The sequence below is a fragment of the Caretta caretta genome, chromosome 4 (genome assembly GCF_965140235.1).
Source record: "Caretta caretta isolate rCarCar2 chromosome 4, rCarCar1.hap1, whole genome shotgun sequence".
In the NCBI taxonomy this organism is placed as follows: domain Eukaryota; kingdom Metazoa; phylum Chordata; order Testudines; family Cheloniidae; genus Caretta; species Caretta caretta.
This window is the reverse complement of record NC_134209.1, coordinates 46,760,184-46,783,102: the sequence shown is the minus strand read 5'-3', so window position 1 is coordinate 46,783,102 and position 22,919 is coordinate 46,760,184. Positions and strand designations below refer to the sequence as shown.

The 22,919-nt window shown below is 41.5% G+C and overlaps 1 protein-coding gene across 2 annotated transcripts in view; it reads left to right on the top strand.

The window, feature by feature from the left end:
* NDST4 (N-deacetylase and N-sulfotransferase 4) overlaps window positions 1-22,480 on the top strand; it is a 174,611-nt gene extending 152,131 nt beyond the window's left edge. Inside the window, exons 11-16 of one of the 2 annotated variants that reach the window (XR_007356276.2) lie at window positions 344-518; window positions 2,352-2,522; window positions 4,253-4,362; window positions 16,085-16,187; window positions 17,029-17,527; window positions 22,010-22,480. Coding sequence is in view for 1 of the 2 variants with exons in the window: in XM_048847159.2 (XP_048703116.2) it covers window positions 344-518; window positions 2,352-2,522; window positions 4,253-4,362; window positions 16,085-16,187; window positions 22,010-22,102 (652 nt within the window). In the remaining variant the exon portion in view is untranslated. The remainder of the gene's footprint in view (window positions 1-343; window positions 519-2,351; window positions 2,523-4,252; window positions 4,363-16,084; window positions 16,188-17,028; window positions 17,528-22,009) is intronic. The other variant, XM_048847159.2, reaches the window with a different exon arrangement.
* Window positions 22,481-22,919: the final 439 nt, after the last annotated feature.

The following is a 22,919-nucleotide window of genomic DNA, read 5'->3' as shown; positions in this document are numbered from 1 at the left end:
TCTCCATCAACGCTTTTATCGTTAAAAATGCTCTCCTAGGAAAAAGAGTATTTCCAGTTATTCACTCAATATTCATTATAAGTACAATTAGTACTTTCCTTATCACTAGTGGAAATCATTGCCAATACAGTCACAGTGTTTAGCTGTTCACATCATTGACCCCCTAGCCAGTGGTTGTTACTGTTATGATTTTAGAATGACTCTTTTGCCCAGTTGAGTTTTGATTTCTTCCATTTGTGAATTATGTTGGAAGATTAACATTTCCACGTGCTATGAAAGGCAAAATATATGTATAAGACAATTTATTATTTTCTTAATTCGAATCATTGTCTCCTTCTCCCAGGTACATGGATTTCTTCCCTACCCCTTCGAATGTCACCACTGACTTTCTGTTTGAGAAAAGTGCCAACTACTTCCATTCTCAGGAGGCTCCCAGACGAGCAGCTTCCCTGGTCCCCAAGGCCAAGATCATCACCATTCTCATTGACCCATCAGATCGGGCATACTCCTGGTATCAGGTAGGGAATGGGCAATGAAATCAAAAGCAGAGAGTGGAAACTAATTCACGCCCCTTCCTAGGAGATGTTCCAGAGGAGAGATGGGTTGGCCCCCAAAAAAGAAAATCAACACCTATGTTTTAAAAAAAATGTTTAAACATATATAGCAACTTGACATATTTGTACAGACAAATGAAATAGCCAGAGCAATGCCAAAAGAGTCATATATAAAGTTAAACTAGGCATGAACTAGAAAAATCCTGATACCCTATGATGAGGTTTGCAAATAACAATATAAAGCACTTAGTTCACCATGCCAGTTGACACTCCTTCCAGCCCCATCCTGAGCACATTCACAAAAGATTACACAAGTCATAAGGCAGAGGAGAAACAGACCCTATGGTTGCATCTACACTGGCAGAATTTGGACTAGACTAGACATGTAATTCTCCATCAGTGTGGCTCCATCAATCCCAACACTGGCAGAACTGTAGTAGGGTGATCATACGTCCTAATATTACTGGGACTGTCCTGATATTAAGACCTTTGTCTTACATAGGCACCCATTACCCCCCGCTCCCGATTTTTCACACTTGCTATCTGGTCATCCTAAACTGCAGTCTGAAAAGGTAGAAGGCTGTGTCTTGTCTACACCACAACTGCCAACTATGCTACAAAGTGTAGAGCTGCACTGTGGCGACTTAAGGGTCCAACTGTTCCTATTGTATATGCAGCTCTAGTGCCTGACTCTCCACTGCCTTGCACTAGCTGGTGCATACCTTTGCCAAGCGATTGCAAAAGTATGTGTGAAATGCTACCAGTTCTGAATGTTTCAGTAAATTAGGCTCTATATGGTTTTAACATGGGCTTGTTGGTCTCTACAAACAGTTAACTGAGTGTGTGGGTAATATCCCTTCTTAGTAAAATAGTTGATTCTTAGATTTTTAAGGCTAGAATGGATCATTTAGTCTGATCTCCTGCATAATACAGGCCACATAATTTCACCAAGTGCTCTCCTTCCTCAAGCCCACAACACCTGAGAATGGAGAGAACCATAGATAATCTTCCATTGAAACAGCCATAGGTTTTTGGTTTGTCTTGGGTGGTTGGGTAATGTGTATGTTGATGGTGGTGGTGATGTTATTATTAAGGGTATGATAGCCATGACTAACATTTGAAAATGAGACCATTATTCATCTAGGATATTTCATTACAGTAACACAATAGCAGTGCAGCTACAGTTTGCTAAATTCTTAACTATGTTTGGAAGTCTGAAATAGTACAGTTTTCACTTCTTTACTCAAGTATGGCTTAATTTACTAGCTAATTATAGGTTTCAGAGTAGCAGCCGTGTTAGTCTGTATTCGCAAAAAGAAAAGGAGGACTTGTGGCACCTTAGAGACTAACCAATTTATTTGAGCATAAATAAACTAGAGTGCTGAATTGGAATTAATTTGCAAACTGGATACAATTAATTTAGGCTTGAATAGAGACTGGGAGTGGATGGGTCATTACACAAAGTAAAACTATTTCCTCATGTTTATTCCCACCCCCCACCACCCCCCGCTGTTCCTCAGAGGTTCTTGTCAACTGCTGGAAATGGCCCACCTTGATTATCACTACAAAAGGTTCCACCCTGCCCCCACTCTCCTCCTGGTAATAGCTCATCTTAAGTGATCACTCTCGTTACAGTGTGTATGGTAATACCCATTGTTTCATGTTCTCTATGTATATAAATCTCCCCACCGTATTTTCCACTAAATGCATCCAATGAAGAGAGCTGTAGCTCACGAAAGCTTATGCTCAAATAAATTAGCTAATTATAGCTATTTGTCTCTCAATTTTGTATGCTAGCACCAGCAATCTCATGAGGACCCTGCAGCTTTGAAGTTCAATTTCTATGAAGTGATTACATCAGACCATTGGGCTCCCTCAGAGTTAAGAACTCTCCAGAAGAGATGTCTCATCCCTGGGTGGTATGCTACCCATATAGAAAGATGGCTAACTCACTTTCCCACTTCCCAGGTAATTTCCCGCTAGCCATTTCACAAAGCTCACTGATTTTGGGAACAACAATCTCAACTTATACCATTATTGCATATAAGCTTGTGATGCTTTTTCATTGATTTTTGGAAAAATTTCAAGGAAAATCTATATAAACAAATGCTTAGATAAAATTCATCTTTACAAAAACGCTCCCAGAATACCTATTTCCTGACAAAAAACAGGTTAACACAATGCACACCTATGGATGCTCCATACTCTCAATCATACCTTCTGCCCCTACAAAGAAAAATGGGTATGGAAGGAAAAGGTATATGTAGGGTAGTAAGCAACCTCCCCTGTGACTGCCTCATCTGACCAGGACTTAAAGAAACTCTGTGGTGAAACTAGGAAGCACAGGCTGTGTCTTCTAGTTAGTCTACGTGCTAGAAAGCCAAAAAGATCTATAGAGTCTGTTTCTTTCCATGGCTGGCCTTTTCTGTTGCATGGCCTCAAGTTGTACTACAAAGGGGGGGAAATAGACTAGACCCATTGTTAGTAAGTGAAAGGAGGACTGGGTTTGTCAATGACTTGTATCTGTTCCCTTTAGTCCTGCTTCTCTTTTGATAAGCAACAAGTACTGGCCTACAAGCAGAATGGGATGCAAAGTTCACAAAAAAATATGCCCGCAAGTTGGGGGATCTATGGCAGGTAGGACTTCCTGCAGAAAGTTGTTTACTCTCTCTGGTCCTGCTAAGGGAGGGTGCATAACGCTGTCCCACAAATTTCAGAACATGCATGGGATTCTGGGTCCCCAAGAGAGCCAGGACTCCAATTACCTGTTTGCTTTCTCTGTTCTTAAGGCTGGGCCTCCTGCTCCTAAGACATATGTTAAAGTTTCTCCCCCCTGCAGTAGTTAATTTCATCACAGTGAATGCAGACCCTGCTGTTAAGCATGCACATATTTCTTGTAAAATTGGCTACCGCCATGTTTGCCTAGTTGCAGTGATTAATTTTACAAGATACACAACAATGTGAACTCATTCTTTATAGAGTGCGTACAGAAAGTGCACTTATTGTGCTTACTAATGTGCACTCAAAAAAGTCAATAATTCATAAGCCCTCACAATAAATATGAAACATACCCATCCAAGTTAGTTATTATCTGTACAGTTCTGTACTGCAAAAGCTTCTATATATAACTTTACCAACTAGACTCAAAGTCCAGTTCAGCACTGAGGTAGCTTTGCATCAGACCAAATTTTGTTAACGTACTTTTGAAAGATCTGCAATAATTATATACTGATTATCAGATACTGTCAATCTACTGCATCTGCATAGTGGTTACTATTTAATTACTAGATATTTATGTGCTTATTTCTCTAAAAGCTCAGTGTGTATTTTAATGCTTTTGAATATTTTGTATGTCTGACTTATCTAATCAAGCTTTTTTAAATCTGTTTTTCTCAGTATTCTGTAAATCTTTGAGATTTTTATTTTATTCTTTGCTTGTGCATGCAAAAATAACTATATTGGGGAGAACAATGTAGGCATCCAAGCGGTTCCCTCAGTTGCCAGATGCAAGACTATACATCTCCAGCAAGATGCAGAGCTGAAAGAAATTAAGGCTAGAAACAGCTGAATTGCACGACTGCTATTGATGCCATATTATCTCAAATCCACCTTGCCTTCAGTTGTGTCACAGAGGAAGTGAGGTAGCTTAGTTTATTGAACTGAGTCTTTTGTCTTAAATGGACAATCTATCCTTACAGTTGCTAATTATTGATGGACAGCAGCTAAGAAGTGACCCAGCGACAGTGATGGATGAAGTACAGAAGTTTTTGGGAGTCTCACCTCATTATAATTACTCTGAAGCTCTAACGTGAGTCTGTAACAGTTTAATTTCTTCTGTTGTATATGATTAGGTACATCCATACATCCCACATACAATTTATCATCAGTTACAAACAAAAAATTACATTAAAAGAATATTAAGTTTGCAAGGTCAAGCACTCAAAAATCAGCCCCCTTGAGTATATCGATTCTGATACAGTCTTTCATGATAAGATCACATACTATTTTACCTATAGGACCCCTGCCTCATTCAGTGCACAGGATAGATGGCGCTCACTGAATGAACAACTAGTCCATTTCTCCCCACACCCATAGCTCAATGTGAGGCCCCAGAATTTATTTACTTCACACCATCCAAACTCTGCTCTGAAGACAGAATTATTAATTTCTTCATGGTTGTTGCTATGGTGCTCCTCACTGTAGTTTTTGAGTACTTCACAAACATTATTCAGGTTATTTTTCACAACAGCCCTGAGAGGTGATGGGGTATTATCCCCATTTTACAGATAGGAAACAGACACAGACACCAAAGTCATAAATACACATAATCTTGCATGCCCAATTTGAGATGCATCTGGCCTGATTTTTGAGAGTTCTTAGCATTATATAGCATTTTATCTATCCAAAGCATAGCTCCCACTGGCTTCTGAGCATTCACTGCAAATCAACTGCACCTCTGCAAATCAAACACTAGGGTCTCAAGTCAGGCACCCAGAAAATGAGGAACGCGCAATTAGTAATCACCTGTGAAAAGTATGGTTTAAGGGATTTGTTTAGCATCACACAGAAATTCTGTGGCTGAGGCAGTGGTAGAATCCAGTCACCTAGTGCATCATTTAACAGCCTTAATCATGAGAGTTTCCCTGCAGCTGAAAGAGTCGTGTTTTTTGGCATGAGCAAAGCAATGTATTTTTCCCTAATCTTGTGCTCAGAAATGGCTTTGCTGAAACTTCCCAAACCTGAGGAAAACACCCAACAGGGAAAATTTTAGCTTTTGAAGTTTGATGAAGTTATAAGAACAGAAAAGAGGATCTTATAATGGGAAGTGTCAGGCAGCCTTAAATATAGGCAACACTAGCTTCTCTGCCTATATTTAGTGGAAGCTCATCCCCCAGTGTGAGGCCCAAAGGCAATCAGAGGAGTAGCCTACTGTCTAGTGTGCCTTTTATACACTTTCCATTGACTTCAATGGCCCTGGATCAGTGAAGTCCTTTTTTCAAAGGTGCCTGTAATGAGTTCAGTTCAGGTCTGAGATCTACACATGTAGGAGACCTGAAAGATATAGATTTCCCCTGGATCACATGAAAGGGTGGTTAACTATCTCCCTGTCCTTTCCCAGTCCCTGCAGAGAGTTCACCATCAGCTCTCGGATCTCTGCAGGAATTTGGACTGGGTGGATATTAACCCTCCCAGATCCACAGTAAATAAGGAAGAAGCATTTACACTGGGCCTTTCCACATTAGGGAACCTCACTTACAGCTGACTTCCAGGGGCAAGCTCTGTACTGGGGGTATTCCATGGAGTCAAGCTCTGTATTGGGGGTATTCCATGGAGCCAAGAAACCAACAGCCTCTTATGAAGGTGAAGGGCTACAGGGGCTCTCCAAATATTCAGCATCTGCTTGGGTGGTCATTTCCTCCTACAGATTCCTATGTCTGCAGGGCTTGGGGTAATAATCCATGTCCATTCCACAATCAGGGAGGAGGAGAAGCAAATCCTACACTTTTCCATCTCCATAGGAGTGATACAGGGAGGAATGATACAACCATAGGAGTGACATAACTCCAGCACGGAAGTTTTCATCTCCCACACACCGCCTCCAGTTTTACTTGAGGGTAATACTGCAATGGTTCCTCGTCAATCTTTTCCAGAACAAACAACACTTGTGGGTTATACTGATAACACTTGTGGGTTATACTAAGTATAAGCCCAGAATTGTGCAGGCTTCTTCTTTTTTTAAAAAAAAAAGTCTCTTAAAAAACATTGCTTTTCAAAATAGCTTTTCCTAGGTAAACAGTTTCATTTTCTGGAATGTAATTTTGTAAGTCCTTGGTTCATAATGTGTACAAAGTGCTGGCAGGAATTTTGAATACACAGCTAAGCTCCTGATGTTTGCATACCTGCCACACTGCACATCTTCCGTGCCTTTTGTTATGTGTTCAATATATTTGGGGACAAAATTTTCCCTTCGGTAACTAAACTGAAGTCAGTGGAGTCACATTCAAGTTATAAAGTTGGTATCACCTTTATTTAAACAGGAAAATGAGTTGTAAACAGTTCTATAAAATTGTACAATCACAGTTCAGAAACACTGAGAACGCAAGTGTGTGGAGGAAACACACAGGTTTGCATGGAAGAGGAAACAACATTAAACAATGTGGTAGCTTCACATTAAGAATGTCAATATAAAATCAATTGGATAGGCTTCTTCAAAGTCATTGCTGTTTATTAAGCATACAACACACATTTTTAAAATTGTCAGAATGCAAGCCAAGGACCCAACTGTGCAAATACTACTGGACAACAAGCTTATTGCCATATGTAATCCATAAACATCAATATGGCTTCTCACAGGAGTGTGAAATTCACCCTGGTGCAAAGAATAAGGGCTGTGCACCACTTAAATGCTACTGAAGCCCTCGAAATAGGATGCAAGTGAGACATAAATGCTGCTTATGGCCCTGCACAGAGGTAAATATCATTCAGCAGTTAGTAAGCACTCCATCCAGCACTAAGTGAGTGCAGAATTAAATCCTAACCTATCATCCTTCACATACACTACTAAACCAGACTGGGGTTTATCCTTTTATTATTCTGATGCATTTGTAAAAACTAAAATTAAACTAATGTTGTAAGAGTTAATTCCTGTCTGTACATATGCTCTGTGATCCTCAAGTAAAAAAATGCTAAAGAAAGATGTCACAATCCACAGGATCGGTGCTACATTTCCAGCTTTGAAACAGTCTCTAGGAGGAACCCCTTCAGTGTGCCAGATCATGAAGGGGTCTGTCTCTCCCTTCATAGGTTAGGCCTCACCACGTCCTTAGATTGAACCTCTGGGCCTTCAGCACTTCTGCTTCACACCGTGAGCTCTGATCAGCAAGTCCAACTTTGCATGGAAACTGTGGAGCTGCCAGTCTCCTCTGGCTCTGAGGAGTCTAGGTGACACGTGCACTTTTGATGTGAGACTCAGAGGGCATCTCTGTGAAAAGATCAGAGGGGTGTGTGTATGTATGTGTGTACACTAAGGTATACCTTCCACAGAACTTTATGTAAGAGCAACAATACGGGGAAACCTGGGTGGGAAAACTTGGTAGAGATTTGTACACTCTTTGGGGATTAATGCACCTCACCAAGTATTCGTAGTGATACTCAAACAGTGTCAAAACAGTAGGGTTTATTAGCCAACTGGAACACTGCATAGGAAGACCTTAAGTTAGCTTAGAGAAAGAAAGGCTAAAGCATAGAGTAAGTCCATTTTGGTTAGCCCAGAGCCCAGCCAAACTGTAATGAACCCCATTGTTCAAGCTTTCTCTGTCTCTGTCTGACCTTCTTGGTCAGTCCCAGGTGAGAACCCCAACTCCCTCCAGCAGCCAACTCTTATCCTCCCACTTCACACCTTCCGAGTCCTTTGTTCTCTAGCTGGGGTCTTTTCTCAGCTTTCCTGCTGAGAGGTGGGAAAATCCATAACCCTCTTGGCCATTGGTTACTAGGTAGCAATGTCCTGGTGATTGTGTTTTCCATTGTCTTCCATGATTTTCCATTGACTGGGAGTCAACCTCCACCAGTTCCTTTTTTAATGACCCATTCTGGCTCAGACATTCATATGTATGTCTCCCAGCCTTCCCTGAGAGTGGAGTCCTTTTCCCCCACCCCAGCTAGCCATACAAAATGTAGGGGAAACTGAGGCACCCATAAGATTCGTAAAAATACTACAGAAAATTTCCACTTCATTACAAAAGGTAAGATCAGTGTTTGTGGGAGCAAGGAGGAGTCTGCCATGTAAATCTGGTAAATTGCACATCCAGATACCTGTCTGAATGCAGTTACTGGATTTGCTGGCAAATATTACATTAGATGTGTAGTTACCTAATTTGCCTCAGCAAATATCTATTTGCATGTGCAAGTACCCCTCAGAGGTTCAAAATTAATACAGCCTCACTCACCAAGTCCCCCGTTTCCTCCCCCCCCCCCCACACACACACACTTTTTATTTTAAAGATACATCCCTATCCAGTTTTCTAGCTGCATCCTCTTGGCCACAGGATGTCCCTGCCTTGCCCTGACTGGCTGGTAGGAGAGGGCATTAAACACATTGTTTCCACAAACAACACATGCTTTGCAGCATTTTGAACTGGTGGTTCCTTTGTGGATTTTTCTTCCCTCTCCTCACCATTGAGGCAGAGAGAAGTGGGGATTGTGTGTTCACATGGTTAACAGAGAGGCTCAGTAGCTGTGTTTCCCACTCAGAGAACAGAGGGGCTAGAGAGGTTGGAGAGAAAAATGGCCAGGCAGCACTAAACTGCTGCTTTTCACAGAGGGGAAAGCCAGGTACAGAGCTAATACAGATCTAATCTGATCTGTCTAGATTCTTATACAGCACTCTCCTGACTGGAGCAGACATGATGCAAGAACTGTTGCTTCCAAGTCTCCTGTCAGACAGTGCTTTAGCGAGAGAGAGAGAGACAGAGAGAGAGACTATTTTGGAGAATGGAGGAATGGGATATTAAGCCAAAATGTGAGTCCTCTGTTACAGTTAGCTCTGCTGACAGAAGAAACCCTCTCTATGCCTGGATCACCCTCTCCCCCACACTGGAAAAGGTTGTCCATCTTCCCTCGTACCCATTCTTTATGGGAGGAGGGAATGAAGACATAGTGGCCCTGTCGGAGTAGATAAGGTTGGTGAGATGAACATGACCCCACTCTGCACTTGTCCTTGTTGAACCTCATCAGATTTCTTTTGGCCCAATCCTCCAATTTGTCTAGGTCATTCTGTACCCTATTCCTATCCTCCAGCATATCTACCTCTCCCCCCAGTTTAGTGTCATCCATGAACCTGCTGAGAGTGTAATCTATTGTATTATCAACCAGGCAAGGTACTAACAAGCTTCTACAAGACTTTATTTTCAAAGTGGAAACCTCTTTACCAAGCTGCTGCTGCACCCCCTGTAGCTTTCTCCCAGCCTCTCAACTCCTCCCCGCTCCTTCCTGTTTCCTGTTCTTTCAGACTCCCAACAGCCAGTGCTCCCAATTCTAATAATTACAAGGAACATCTAAACACCACGTTCCCTCCTCTCTTAAGAAACTCTCCCAATTAAAATAAACATTATTGTTCTAACCACAGGAACAAATATGAAACAAGACACTATACTGTTGGCAGAAATATTACACTGAAACACTGTAGATACTACATAACATAGTCTCTAGTCCAGACAGGTGGTCGTCTGGGTCTGACAGTCTGTCTCTCAAGCCCCGGTTCCAGTGCAATGTCTTGTTGTGTAGGTACTACGGTGAAGTTATCCAATGCAGACTGGGTGTTGGCATAATCTCCTCTTGGTGCATATAGGCAGGTGCAAGATAAGAAGCATTCCATACCCACCCATCAGAAAGTCGATAGGTGAAAGGTCCCTTTTTCTCTATGATTTTAAGAGGAGTGTTTGAAATTGCCAGGCTATGATCTGGATCAGGTTTTAGTCCAGCCTGTGAAATTGTATACCCCAGAAAGGAGAGTTCAGTTTGTCTAAATTTGCATTTGGACCTATTGAACTGGAGGCCTGTTGTGCTGATGCAGTTTAGTACAGACTGCAGGTTATTGTCATGCTTCTCCGAAGTATTTCCAAACACGATAATATCATCCAGATAGCACTGAACTCCATGTTGATTCTTCAGAATCAATTACATCATTTTTTGAAAGGCACTTGGGGCAGATGTGAGACCATATGGAACACATTTAAAACAAAATACTTCATGTTTAATAAATGCTGTGAGGTCTCTGCTCTCTTTATGCAACATAACCTGGTGGTATGCTCTCTGCAAATCAAGAGTAGAAAACATCTTTGCTCCATGGAGTTCTGCAAATACTTCTGTGTGAGGAAGAGGATGGCTGTCCATCACAATAGCTTTATTTGGCTCCCTTAAGTCCACACAAAGGCGAATGCCTCCACCCTTCTTCTGCATCACTACTATAGGTGAAACCCATTCCGAGGAGTCGATCTCTTCAATAATGTCCTTTTGAACAAATTTTCTAACTTCCTCTGAAACAGCTTCCCCGACTGAAAATGGTAAGCGCCGTAACTTCTATCATACAGGCATCACATTATTCTACATTTTAACTTTATGCAGAAACCCATAAGCACAGCCTATTTTCTCCTCAACCTGGTGTTGGGTCCCAGCTGAAACTGGTGTGTGTACCGCAAGAGTGCTTTGCTGAGGAAGATCAATTTGTCCATAAACTACCCTGAGATTTAAAGCAGCCAATAAATCTCTGCCCAGGATAGGAGTGCCTTTGTGGACAATGTAGAACTCTGCAGTTACACAGCAGTCACCAAAAGTAACTATTACTGGCAGGCAACCATGTACTGGAATATGTTTTTTCAAATAGCACACCAAGTGAAATTTGGGTTCAGTAAGAGGCACATCTTTAAAGTAATGCAGATAGATGGAATCAGGTAGTATAGATACTGCTGAGGCAGCGTCCAACATTAGCTGAATAGTGTGGTTTGCCTGAGGGTATGGCAGAAACGTTTACAGTGCACTTTATCTGTTCTGGAATATGTGCAGAAGTGATTTTGTCCACGCTCAGCACAGTAACATCTGGTATTGTAACTGCATGCACCTGTTGATTGAACTGGCTACTGTGACATACTTTAGCAAAATGTCCACTCTTTTGCAATTATTGCACTGAGCTACTTTTGCCGGACATCCTGTATAGCTTGCAAGGTGTTGTGGGGATCCAAAGCAAAAATATGTTTTTACTGTATTTTGAATTTGCTGATTTGGTGGTTTTTCATTAGTTTTCCTCTTGCAATTGTGTGTCTGCAGTGGTAGTGAACTTTTCTGCAAAGGAGTCAATGCCTGGACTGTGCCTCCTGTATCTATGCTCATTATTTTGGCTTCAGCTGTAGCTGACTCAATCTGAGTAGCAATGGTTATTGTTTCTCTAGTGTATGTTGTGGTTCTAGAAGTAAGCGTTCCCTTACATGAAGCCTGGTTGTTTTCTCAATGAGCTGGTCCCTAATCATCTCATCTGCCATATTTGAAAAGTCACAAATTACAATCAGACTCCTCAGAGAAGCAATATACTGCATTATAGTTTCCCCTGGTTTTTGCTCACACTGGCAAAATCTGTAGTGATTAGCTACTACATTCACTTTTGGCACAAAAAAATTATTTAATGCAGTGAGTGCAATCTCATATTTATCATCTGCAAGAGGAAAAGTGTAAAATATACGCTGCCCTTCTGCTCCAAGGCAGTGGATAAGCAGAGCATGCTTTCTTACTTCAGAAATCTCTGTAGCACTGATTGCAAGTAGATAAGTCTGAAACGTATGGATCCAGGTAGTAAAAGCAATTGGAGGCTCACCTAGGCTTTGCAGAAAGGGTGCTGGTGGGTTCAGAGACAGAAGATCCATCCTCGTCGCCAAAATGTTGTATCAACCAGGCAAGGTACTAACAAGCTTCAACAGGACTTTATTTTCAAAGTGGAAACCTCTTTACCAAGCTGCTGCTGCACCCCCTGTAGCTTTCTCCCAGCCTCTCAATTCCTCCCCCCTCCTTCCTGTTTCCTGTCCTTTCAGACTCCCAACAGCCAGTGCTCCCAATTCTAATAATTACAAGCAACATCTAAACACCACATCTATCCCATCATCCAGATCATTATTAAAGATGTTGAATAAAACCAGCCCCAGGACTGACTCCTGGGGCACTCCGCTTGATACCGGCTGCCAACTAGACATTGAGCCATTGATCACTACCCGTTGAGCCCAACAATCTAGCCAGCTTTCCATCCACCTTATAGTCCATTCATCCAATCTGTACTTTTTTAACTTGCTGGCAAGAATACTGTGGGAGACTGTATCACAAGCTTTACTAAAATCAAGATATATCTCGTCTACTACTTTCCCCATATCAGAGCCAGTTATCTCATCGTAGAAGGCAATCAGGTCAGGCATGACTTGCCATTGGTGAATCCATGTTAACTGTTCCTGATCACTTTCCTCTCCTCCAAGTGCTTCAAAGACACATGCTACCTCTGCTCATGTTAGTATGCTAAAAATATCAGAGTGTCTGCAGTGGCATGGGCGGTCTACCCAAGTACAATCCCACCAACTCCCTGGGTATGTATTCAGGTGGTCATCTTGAGCTGCCACCCATGTTCCTGTGGCCAGATTACCAAGCCAGGGGGTTGGGTGGGATTGTACTCGGGTAACTAGCCCACACTGCTGCAGTCACAGTATTTTTAGTGTGCTGGCTTGTGCAGAGCTAACACGTCTGTCTACTTCGGCTGTGAAGCTGGCCCCCAGCTGTTGTGTAAACATACCATAAGCTATCATGGAGCTGGGAGACACGTGAACACCAGAGCCAGGGCAGCAGCAAAGATGCCTCTAACCTCCTGTGAATCCCTGGGGGTTGCTAAGTGAAGGGCAAGTAGCTCTTTCCATGATGGAGCAAACCTTGAAGGCTTTTTTGTGGAGGAGAAGCAGTTAGGGTGCTTGCCTGAACTCAGGATACCCAGTCCAATTCTCTGCTCTGCTACAGACTTCCTGTGTGACCTTGGGAAAATCACGTGGTCTTTCTCTGCTGCCATTCCTCATCTGTAAAATAAGGATAATAGCACTGCCCTACCTCACAGGAGTGCTGTGAGGATAAATACATTAAACATTGTGAGGTTCTCAGTTACTATAGTAACAGAGGCTATATAAGTTCCTTAGATAAGGGAGGGAAGGAGGATAGGTGCTGGGCAGGGGGAATTACAAAATATGAGGTCTCATTAGCTCTCTTTTGAAAAATTGAGTTACAGCTAAGACTAACACTGTATCCTTAAGTATTTCCATTGCACCCAAATACAGTATCACATAACATACTTTGCACAAAATGTACAACTTTATACAGTCCCAAGAACGTGAACAAAATGGGGTGCTTAACTGAATTGCTTGGCTTTTTCATTCTATAATTTTGGACTTGCCCATAATGTTGAATATACTCATACTGAGACAGAAATGTTTAGGGCATAGTACTACAGTTTTCCTTTAGCACAGCACACTATATTACTTCTTCTCTTGGGAAATTAGTGCAAGCCAGCCAAAGTACTTCACTATGCAATGAGCAGATTGAAAAGTCCAAAATAGAAATGAATCTACCATCAATATATCCATTTAATCAATGACTGGTTTAATTTTAATTGATATAATTACCGTGAAAATTTAGGCTAGAAGGATTAGCCCTGGGATAACAGGCTGGGCAGGGGGTAAAAAAGATCCCCCTTCCCGTCCCCCTCTCCTGAAATGAGTTCACATATGTGCAGTAGCAAATTGCAGGTGCGTTGGTGTTTAAGGAATAGGCCCAGGGCAACAAAACATTCTGAAACTAATTAACTTTACATTTCAGCCAATTATACTTCATCCTTCTTAAACAGCTGCTGAACAGCAAAAACGTAAACCTGTTCAATGTTTTATGCATGCTGCCAAGTCCCATAGCAATAAATTCAAAACTTAACCCTATATTTTGCTTGTTTCCTTAGTGTGTTAATGCCGTAATCTAACATTCCTATATCTTTGATTTTAAACACGTGATGATCAGACTTCAAATTTCTGCAAAGATTGTTTAGAGACAGTGTTTATGCTGATGCCTGTCTTGGAATGAAAGTGACATCTAGAACCAATTACATGAGGCAACCAGCCCTCCAGGTGTAGTGATACATTAATGGCAAACCAACCACTTCTTCCAGAGGATCTAAACACTGCTTTAGTTGCCTCAAAAATACACAACTAAGAAATATGTTGTTAAAAAAGTACTACTGGCAGATGTGTGCATGCACATAGAGGAGACCGGATCTAGCTTCCACTTAAGTCAACATGGTCCATAGGTCTTTTTTCAAATCTCTGGCACTTCCAGTGGACCAAGTTCTGACCTGGAAAAGTGTGTGATATCACAAGTCCAGTCAAGTGCCTCTTCTTGACCATTCACAAGACTTCTGTGAAGGGAATCGATTCTGGATCCCGTGTATTTTAGGCTTCCTGAGTATAACAGTCCAGTCACTCTCTGCCATTGGCTTGAGATCCCTGGCACACTCTCAGGATGCAGATTCCCTGTCTAACACGCCTTCCTGAGAGTTTAGACAATGTAGCTCACTGCCCAGCACTCGGACACCAGACTTTTCTGGCTCCCCTGTAGCTTAAACATGCCTTATCTCAGAACCTCCTGAAGGTGTGAGGTGCTGGGTTACAATTTAACTCTCAGCGCACGTATGATAAGGTATACCACATAACACACAGTCTTTTCACAGGATTCAAAACACAGCATTGGTCTTTGTTTAATAACTTAAGAAATACATATCTATATAAAAATCATAAATCCTGCATGTATTTCTGTGCTTCCATTTCCTCAATACTCCAGCACATTCTTTGGGCTGGGATCAAGGTTACCTGGGACTATCCAGCAAGTTCATTGTGGTGCATGGCTTGCTTTTTTTTTTTTTTTTTTTTTTTTAAAACATGGAGCCTTTTCTCCCAGTGTACCTACTGACTCTGGCCTGTGATGGGATGTTAGATGGGGTGGGATCTGAGTTACTACAGAGAATTCTTTCTTGGGTATCTGGCTGGTGATTCTTGCCCACATGCTCAGGGTTCAGCTGATCGCCATATTTGGGGTCAGAAAGGAATTTTCCTCCAGGGCAGATTGGAAGAGGCCCTGGGGTTTTTTGCCTTCCTCTGCAGCATGGGGCATGGGTCACTTGCTGGAGGATTCTCTGCACCTTGAAGTCTTTAAACCACGATTTGAGGACTTCAATAGCTCAGACATAGGTGAGAGGTTTATTGCAGGAGTGGGTGGGTGAGATTCTGTGGCCTGCATTGTGCAGGAGGTCAGACTAGATGATCATAATGGTCCCTTCTGACCTTAATATCTATTAATCTATGAATCTCCTTACCCTCTCCTGCCCAAACTTCTTGTGTATCCATCAGACATTCCCTCTGAGTTCACTTTAAATGCCTTCTTTGTCACCTCTGTCTTTGTCCTGCTTAGGGAATTGCCACTCTCTATTTCCTGACCCCTTCAGACAAGAGAAGGAAGTGTCTTTCAAACAGCTCATGGAAACTCACTTAGCATATCTATTGTCCCATCAAAGCACAGTAGTTAAAGTTAAGTACTCCCTGTTGTCCTTAGTCTGTTGTATATTTGCTCTACGTTCTTTCTGCAATGGTGGATATGCTTTGGGACAGCGGCTGTCTGAGACTATCTAGTAAGTAGAATTCATACATTGTACAGATACCCCAAAAACATCACACATGGGGCTCTGTAGACTCTTTGGAGAAATGGATATCTTCAAGCAATTGATAATGTTCTCAAACATGTATTTCACTGCATAAATTGTTCTTGAGCATACAGTGGCCATCTAAGACACTGTAATATCGGTTCTCTCCCTACTTGGAAGAAGTAAAACATCCGAGATATCACATAGCTGGCTAACTGACTATTTAGTGACTGAAGGTTCTTCCATAATTAAACCTTTCATAAGATATTATCCCTTTTAGGTTTGACCCTCAGAAAGGCTTTTGGTGTCAGCTGCTGGAAGGAGGGAAGACCAAATGCCTGGGAAAAAGCAAAGGCCGAAAATACCCACCAATGGATCAAGAGGTACCACTTTTCTAGAGATCTGAGTTACAGTTTGTGAAAAACTCATGCAGCATCATGCTTGGGGCTCAGGAATAAAGGATGGTTCATTTTTTTAATGTTTTTTTTTTTTAAAAACCTACAGTTCAGGATAACCACACCTGTATTTGTCCAACAAATGCATTCATACTCAGGCTTTTAGCTTCCCAGTCATTGCTTCTTTGTGTGGTGATGCATGTCCCTGCTGACTGGGACATTTCCAGGCTGCACAGATGTGAATTCTCCCAGCAAACTCAGACAGTGAAAGCTGACCTGCTTGCTTCACTCGTGCTAATAAGCTTACTGGTGATCATCCCAACTCCAGCATTGCCTGTGGCAGGTAGTTAGTCCTTCAAACCCCACAAAGGCATCTCTTCTATGGTCACATAACAGCCTCAGCTCAGAACTGGCACACACTTGAAGAGTTTGATCCATCTTTTATACAATTATGGGGTCTTTCATCTGGAGTTTCAAGAAGCAGGTAACCAATAAACAAAGGGTTTTTCTCCATACATTTACATTAGTCAGTCTCCTAGAAAAGTTGCATACAATCCCACAAGAACCTAAACAAATGCATTTTAATACAATGGATCCAAAAGATATTGAATTCAGTTTAATAAGGTTTAACTTAATAAGGTTTGTCCAGGAAATTTTCCTGTCACAATGATACTAAGAGAACTGAAATTGTGGGCCATAAAAATGTGGACACTGTTCCTTTCAGAATTTTACCTGGTTTGTCTCTTTGCTTTTTCAGCAAGATTGTTCCCCACAGGGGTGCCAATTTTTAATGTAAATTATCTTTGTTCCTTTTCCCCTCTTCCCTCAGTCTAGAGCTTTTCTTTCAAGCTACTACAGAGATCACAATGTGGAACTGTCTAAACTACTGCACAGATTGGGACAACCCCTGCCATACTGGCTGAGACAGGAGCTTCAGAAAGTGAGATAGCACTGATGTTCAGAGGACCAAAGTCTCTAATGACAGTTACTGGCACCATAAAACCCCTCGCTTCCCCGACTCACTTGTGATTGTCAGTACACGACCTCATGAATAACTGTCTCAAAATTAAATACAAATATAAAACTGTTTATATATGCACGCACTGACAGCTATTAGCATCAACTCCTTTGTCAGCTTCTGGGACACAATATGGAGCTATGTGGCATTATTCTTTATCCAGCCTGGGACTCATGCATAGTCTAGTCCCTCTGTTTACCAGAAAGTTCCAGAAACTGTATGTATGATTGATAGTCTTCATCATATATGACAAATTACAGCCTGTCAGGACACAAGCAAAGAACAGAAACATCTCTCGGTGGATTGTGAGGTTGGTTGAATTTAATAGTTTTCTGTATTTTTTTCTTTTGGCCTGATCCTTCAAGGTGGGTTTTTTTGGAGCAAACAAAAGGAAACAAAGTTGTCAATCAAAACATGTGATAACCATGAACCAGCTGGGTCAACAACAGTCTAGACAGCCCAAACTGTTGATATGTATTGGTGGGCTCCGAGTAGCCACACTGTCCCTGTCCAGTTTTCTTCCCTCCTCCTTGGATACAGTCCTTGTCCACTTAGGACACTGGATGTGCCTCATATTCCTGCCCATTGCCCATGTCCCTCTTCTCCCCCTCCCCCTTCCTGACCCCCTGGGCACTGTCCCTGCCTCCAGCTTCCATATGAGGAGCCCAGAAGCAGAAGATGTGTGTATGAGATGGAGGAGATAGCGCAGTCAGGCTGGAGTGAGAGTTGTGGAGGGATCAACCATGCTTTTTGAGTAATAGAGTTTAAGGCCACAAGGGACCACCATCTAGTCTGACCTCCTGTATAGCATTGGCCACCAACACTACCCACCATCCACACTCTAACCTCAAACACTGAAATTAGACCAAAGTATTACAGCTCACAGGAGACGAGATTGTTATTTGTCACAGGCAGATAATAGAAGGGACCAAGGTGCAATGGTAGTTGGGGCCCCTGCAATGGTAAAGAAATAATTAAAATATACCCATGTAAACCTGTCAAGTGACCCACACCCACATGCTGCAGAGGAAGGTGCAAACATCCAGGGTCACTTCCAATCTGATTTGAACGAAATTCCTTCCAGATGCCACAGATGGCAATCAGTTAGATTCCGAGCATATAAACAAAAACAAGAGAGAAAAATGCTCAGTGCCACCTCAGAGCCCTGGCCCTCCCTGTCCAATGGCCCATCTCCAGCCATGGCCATCCCTGATGCTCCAGAGGAAGGAGATAAAAAACCTCCCAGAAAATATTGGGGGAGGGAAAAATCCCCTTTTGACTCCTGCTAGTGGCCAGCAAGAACCCTGAAGCATAGGCTTTTAGGAACAAAAAGATATAAACTGGAAGTGAGACTTTTAGAATCATAGAAGATTAGGGTTGGGAGAGACCTCAGGAGGTCATCTAGTCCAACCCCCTGCTCAAACAAGGACCAACACCAATTAAATCATCCAGCCAGGGCTTTGTCAAGCCCTGCCCCCTACCACCACAAGCAACACAATCTGGAAAAAATACTTTTGAGCCAAACTCATGATTTTTGGAGGGTTCCGATTCCTGATTTTTGAATATTTAGGTTTCATATTTAGGTTTTGAATGTTAGTCTGTATCAGCAAAAAGAACGAGGAGTACTTGTGGCACCTTAGAGACTAAGAAATTTATTTGGGCATAAGCTTTCGTGGGCTAAAACCCACTTCATCAGATGCAGGCAGTGGAAAATACAATATATATAGATATATACACACAGAGAGAACATGAAAAAATGGGAGTTGCCATACCAACTCTAACAAGACTAATTAATTAAGGTGGGCTATTATCAGCAGGAGAAAAAAAAACTTTTTAGTGATAATCACACCACACGATCCCTTGTCTATAGCCAAGCTCTAAGATACAATCGCATTTGCTCCAATCCCTCAGACAGAGACAAACACCTACAAGATCTCGATCAAGCATTCTTAAAACTTCAATACCCACCAGCTGAAGTGAAGAAACAGATTGACAGAGCCAGAAGAGTACCCAGAAGTCACCTATTACAGGATAGGCCCAACAAAGAAAGTAACAGAATGGCACCTCCAGCCCCCAACTAAAACCTCTCCAGCACATCATCAAGGATCTACAACCTATCCTGAAGGACGATCCCTCACTCTCACCTGACCTGAAGCAAATACTCACCAGCAACCACACACGATGCAATAAAAACACTAACCCAGGAACCTATCCTTGCAACAAAGCCTGTTGCCAACTCTGTCCACATATCTGTTCAAGGGACACCATCATAGGACCTAATCACATCAGCCACACCATCAGGGGCTCATTCACCTGCACATCTACCAATGTGATCTATGCCATCCTGTGTCGGCAATGCCCCTATGCCACATACATTGGCCAAACCGGACAGTCTCTACGCAAAAGAATAAATGGACACAAATCAGACATCAAGAATTATAATGTTCAAAAACCAGTCAGAGAACACTTCAACCGCTCTGGTCACTTAAGTAACAGACTTAAAGGTGGCAATTTTGCAACAGAAAAGCTTCAAAAATAGACTCCAATGAGAAATTGCAGAACTGGAATTAATTTGCAAACTGGACACCATTAAATTAGGCTTGAATAAAAACAGGGAATGAATGGGTCATTACACAAACTAAAAACTATTTCCCTATGCTAATTTTTCCCCTACTGTTACTCTCACTTCTTGTCAACTGTTTGAAATGGGCCATCCTGATTATCACTACAAACTTTTTTTCCTCCTGCTAATAATAGCCCACCTTAATGGATTAGTCTCGTTATAGTTGGTATGGCACCCCCCATTTTTCATCTTCTCTGTATATATCTTCCTACAGTATTTTCAACTGCATGCATCTGATGAAGTGGTTTTTAGCCTATGAAAGCTTATGCCCAAATAAATTTCTTAGTCTCTAAGGTGCCACAAGTACTCCTCATTCTTTTAGCTGAATATTTAGGGTTAACGATGTTGAAGAAAACTGGCATGGTGAAAGTTTTTTGGACAAACCATTGAAAGGTTGCAGTGGGGAACCGGAGTAATTCCAAAGACTATCCGGCCAACCCATAATCTGAAAGAACATACGTGCCAAATTGCATCTGCAGCAATTCATCGGTAATTAAAAGATAATTTTGAAATGAAAAGCTCAGGAAACACCAAATGTTGTTTTGGGAGCTTTTAAAGGAATTCAGCAGATGTCTTAATCTGTCGCACTTCCTTTTGGAAGGGGTGGAAACCAGCTTTTCATGTAAGAAAAATACTAAAGTATCTTTTAAAATCTCCTTTTTCTGACATCCAATTATGTCTTTAGTATACACTCCAGAGGAGGGTTTCATATCACTTCTGTTTTTTGTGCTTCCTTGTTATTTATGTTTGGCTAAGTGTCATGCTACCAAGATATTCCATGTTCTCATTGATAAACTGAGACTTGATGTGGTTTTGTTAGGTGTAGCATACAATTTGAATATAAAAACAGCAGCATGTTAGGGTCTAATTTCTTCTGCCTGGAACATGATCCCTCAGCTCAGCCTTTGTCCAGAACACCTTTATTGTAGAAAGGTCTTTGTACACTGGCTGTAAATAATCTTGACTTTTTTTTCCCTTTAAGCAAATCATGAAATTATGCTTTTGACATCACTGACTGTAACTGAGGGGCATCTGAAAAACCAATTAAATAAATATAGAATAGAAGAAGAATAAAGAGCAAGCCAAACACGTTGTTAATAACAAGGAGAGCTGGAGTTTGGGGGAATGGGGGGAAATCGTGGGCTGACTTTCTGTTTTATGAATTACATACCTGGCCAGGCCGACTCCTGCATCTGTGCAGAGTCTCGCTGAAATTAATTGTACATGGAGTTTGCCCAGGTAGATCTTTTTGTAGGATTATACTCCTTTACATCCTTCCCCTTACTGCATCTGTATCCTTCCATGCCTGCTCTAGTATCTCTGCCTTTAAAAGGTAGAATCCAGCATGGATCAACACATGCCAGAATCTATGATAGCATATCAGATTATCAGAGCAGTTGTCATTTAGCTAGAGGCAATCAGAAAAGCATCTCTAAACTTTCAAATTATGCATTGACCTCTCAAAGTCTAAAATAAAATTTCCAGCTTAACTGCTTTAGCCTCCCCCCTACACCCCAATCAAACAAATTCCCTCCAAGATATGGAATCAGTTTGCCAACTTTGCCCAGAACAAATTAAAATGGCTGAATTATAAACTCTGGGGGAAGGACAAGTTTGTATAGTAAAAACAATGAGAGCGCTGATTTTGGATGTTATGAGGCTGTAGGGACATGATTTGAAGACAGAAATAAAGAATGCTTTGTAGTATCAAATTATATCCCTGCATCCATGTTTTGTTCGTATTTGTACTCATTTTTGAATGAATAATTCTTATGAAAAGTGCTGAATTGACAGACCATTCAATTGAAGAGCCACAGAACTGGCAAAGATAGCATCAGTAAAGCTCCTCCACACCATCCTGCTAATGTGAGTTAGTCCTTTTCTGGATAAACCCCTTCCAACATGAAGATGGTAGCATAGTCTCTTTGCAACCACTGTATACTCATCTTCACTGAGGACTTCACAACTTTCAGAATATGTCCATCCTCACAAGTATCACATAAGAAAACCTACCTTTAAAATAAATACTTCTTATCACATGTACGGCAATATAAACCAAAGGCAAATAGGCCCTCCAACATTATGTTAAAGACATATATTCTCAGAAGACAAATTTTCCCTGTAAATGAAACAATTCTTACCTTTTTTTAATATTCTCTTTTCTTCCAGAGTATCCTTTTAATGCGACTGCTAAGGTGTGGACCTATCTACCGATTGGATTCCCCCATCACTATCATATCTGGAAAAGCTAGCAGAAAATAAGGATTTGCAAACAAAGGAAAGTCTTAAGTGTTCAGTGTTCCAGTGACTGGATACTTTTTATAAAAACATAATCAGCATCATTTGGAAATATTTTTTTTAAAAAGTCCTAGTCAAAGATCTGAGACACGGGCAAAAAGTTAATGGCCTTGCCTACAGCATTTTTTTTTTTTTTTGGTTTCTATTTCTATCTGACAACAGCACATCCAGTCTAACTCTGGTATATACTTGAGGTTTGGGAAAAAGCAAAATAAATTTTGATCACAAAGTATTTTTGGTTGGGGGGGGAGAAAATCTGTATTTGCTGAAATTGTTTTAAGTAATTGTGTATACACCTTCTTTGTTCTTCTCACTTCTACAGAATAAACACCTCTGCTGGTACATCAGATGTGAGCACTTATTTTTTCCTTATACCTTCTACAGCTGTCATAGCTAAACCAAAATACTGCTATTTGTTTGACCTCTGACTTATACTTCAAGTTGTGCACGGGCTCAGCTACTCTTCCCTTCTGCATCCATACTGTGCCTCCACCCATCCTCCACACTGCAGCCTCTGATGCTTTGGGATTTTCAGCTTCTTGTAGACCTAATCATCTGCCTCACTCGTTGTCCCCCAGCTTTTGGGCAGAGAACAATAATTTTGGCATCTGGCTGCCTATGTACATATGGTGGTAAATTTTATACATGGTGGAAATGACTTTCAAAAGAATTAGGCATGCATGGTTCTACCTGAATTCAGTGAGAACCATGGCTACTCAGCTGCTCAGATAATCAGGCCCTCATTATTGAATATTCATTGGTGCAGTGACTTGGACAGAAC